Source organism: Staurois parvus, unplaced genomic scaffold (genome assembly GCF_062004578.1).
Source record: "Staurois parvus isolate SC_StPar_1 unplaced genomic scaffold, SC_StPar_1.0 ptg001821l, whole genome shotgun sequence".
In the NCBI taxonomy this organism is placed as follows: Eukaryota; Metazoa; Chordata; class Amphibia; order Anura; family Ranidae; genus Staurois; species Staurois parvus.
In genome coordinates this window covers 281,872-283,578 of record NW_028319617.1, presented here as the reverse complement: position 1 = coordinate 283,578, position 1,707 = coordinate 281,872, and the positions used below count along the sequence as shown (strand labels likewise).

The window sequence follows — 1,707 nt, the reverse complement described above, 5'->3', positions numbered from 1 at the left end:
ATTGTAAAGGAGAGAGCAGTACGGAGGATCCACCTAGATCCCCCATCATCTGATAAACACATAGAAACAATGGATTCAGTCAGTGTGTGTGTTTCCTACAGATGGATCCAGTCATGGGAACCCACCAGAGAGATGTCCCCGTCCTCTGTATTCCCGGGATTCCACACAGGAAGGTCACACCATCCCTCACCATCATCAGGTAGATGAGGAACAATCACTGATAGTATCATTAGGATCTGTACATTATCTGCATTGTTACCGTTGATGTCATTTTTATTATATATTCAGAGTGGAAACCTGAGAGATCCTAAAGTTGAGGAAAAAGAAGAAATAGAAGAGGAGGAGGATGAGGATGGGGTGATGGAGGAGTCAGAGATTCCAGAAAAACACAAAGATCTGTACCAGGACACCATGGTGGAGTCATCCAGCTACAAAAATCTACCAGAGAGATGTCCCTGTCCTCTGTATTCCCGGGATTCCTCACAGGAGGGTCACACCATCCCTCACCATTACAAGGTTTGTGTCAGGTCCAGACTGGCCATAGGGCACACTGGGTATTTGCCTTGTGGACAGGGGCTTCCGGACAGGGCCAGAACTCTGGGAACTCTGCTGCATTTCCTTAGTACCCTGTGATGTCTGGGGAGGGAGTGAGGCAGACAGCTCTGGAGCCCCGGAGCCATGGGGGACTCAGCCAGGGGGCAATGTAACCTTGCTGCTCTGATGCCATTGTTAGTGGCCCCAGGAGGCTGGACTGTGGCTGCCCAGTGGCTGCAGGGCTCTGAGCTGAGAGAGCCTCTCTCTTACAGCCCAGAGCCATCAATGACATTCCACCCCTTTTCCCGCATGGACAGTTGAGAGAGAGAGCTGGTTCTGTTCCTCCTCCCTCTCCTCCTGTGTCATCCTCACCTACACCCCCCGGCAGTGTTGTGCCTCAGAGATGGAGATATGTGGGTGGAAAGTTTTCTTTTTCTACATTCTGCGGAGGATTACACTGGACTGCTCAGTCTAAAATGCCTGGGACAATTTTTTTGGCCCAGTCTGGGCCTGGCTGGTGGGATGGAGCATCTATAAGATGGACTTGTAGAGACAATGTGTGGATTTTGTGTGTGATGTCACAATAATAAAGCTCATATTTTACAGATGATATTTTCTCTCATTTCCTTGATTTAGAGTGGAGATCCAATCGATATAGAATTTGAGGTGAAAGCAGAAGAAGAAGAAGAGGCGTATGTGAGGGATGATCAGCAGTCTATGGAGGAGGATGGAATAACGGGGACATTTATAGAGGAGGACACTCCTACAGAGATCAGCACAGGTGGGTCATGAACACTAAATCCATTCCTCCACCCATACTGCTCACTGATTGGTCCAGAGTAGGGCGGGGACTGGGTGATATCAGCCTGTAATCCCCTGGTCACTTTCCTGAGCTGTGTTCCCCGTCCTGTATTCCTGGATTTCTCTCGGATAATCTTCCTTCTCTGTGCTGCAGACACAATTTATGTATCTAGACTGGATTTATGGGGATTCTGGGGTTCAGCTGGCAGCAAAATGATGATTCATGAGCATTTCTAGACCTAGACACCTGGGGTATGTGCTTTGGATTCTCTTCCCCATGTCCGGGTCTAGTAAGATCCCTGACAGAACAATTCTCCCAGGGAGGGAGGGTAGAGATAATGGGCTGAGAACTCTGTTGCTTATCCAAAAAGC

The 1,707-nt window shown here is 48.7% G+C and overlaps 1 protein-coding gene across 1 annotated transcript; it reads left to right on the top strand.

Moving 5' to 3' along the window:
• Positions 1-203: 203 nt before the first annotated feature.
• Positions 204-1,326, top strand: LOC149434145 (uncharacterized). The gene is made up of 2 exons (XM_089664059.1): positions 204-516; positions 1,171-1,326. The coding sequence occupies exons 1-2, from the start codon at positions 265-267 to the stop codon at positions 1,324-1,326; spliced, it is 408 nt and encodes a 135-aa protein (XP_089520185.1). The 5' UTR covers positions 204-264.
• The last annotated feature ends 381 nt before the right edge of the window (positions 1,327-1,707 follow it).

What these genes read in the sequence shown, in the direction of transcription:
- LOC149434145 (XM_089664059.1), top strand. Translation starts at nt 265, where the DNA reads ATGTCATTTTTATTATATATTCAGAGTGGAAACCTGAGAGATCCTAAA. An exon ending in CCATCCCTCACCATTACAAG is followed by an intron (nt 517 to 1,170) that starts GTTTGTGTCAGG and finishes TCCTTGATTTAG; the next exon opens with AGTGGAGATCCAATCGATAT.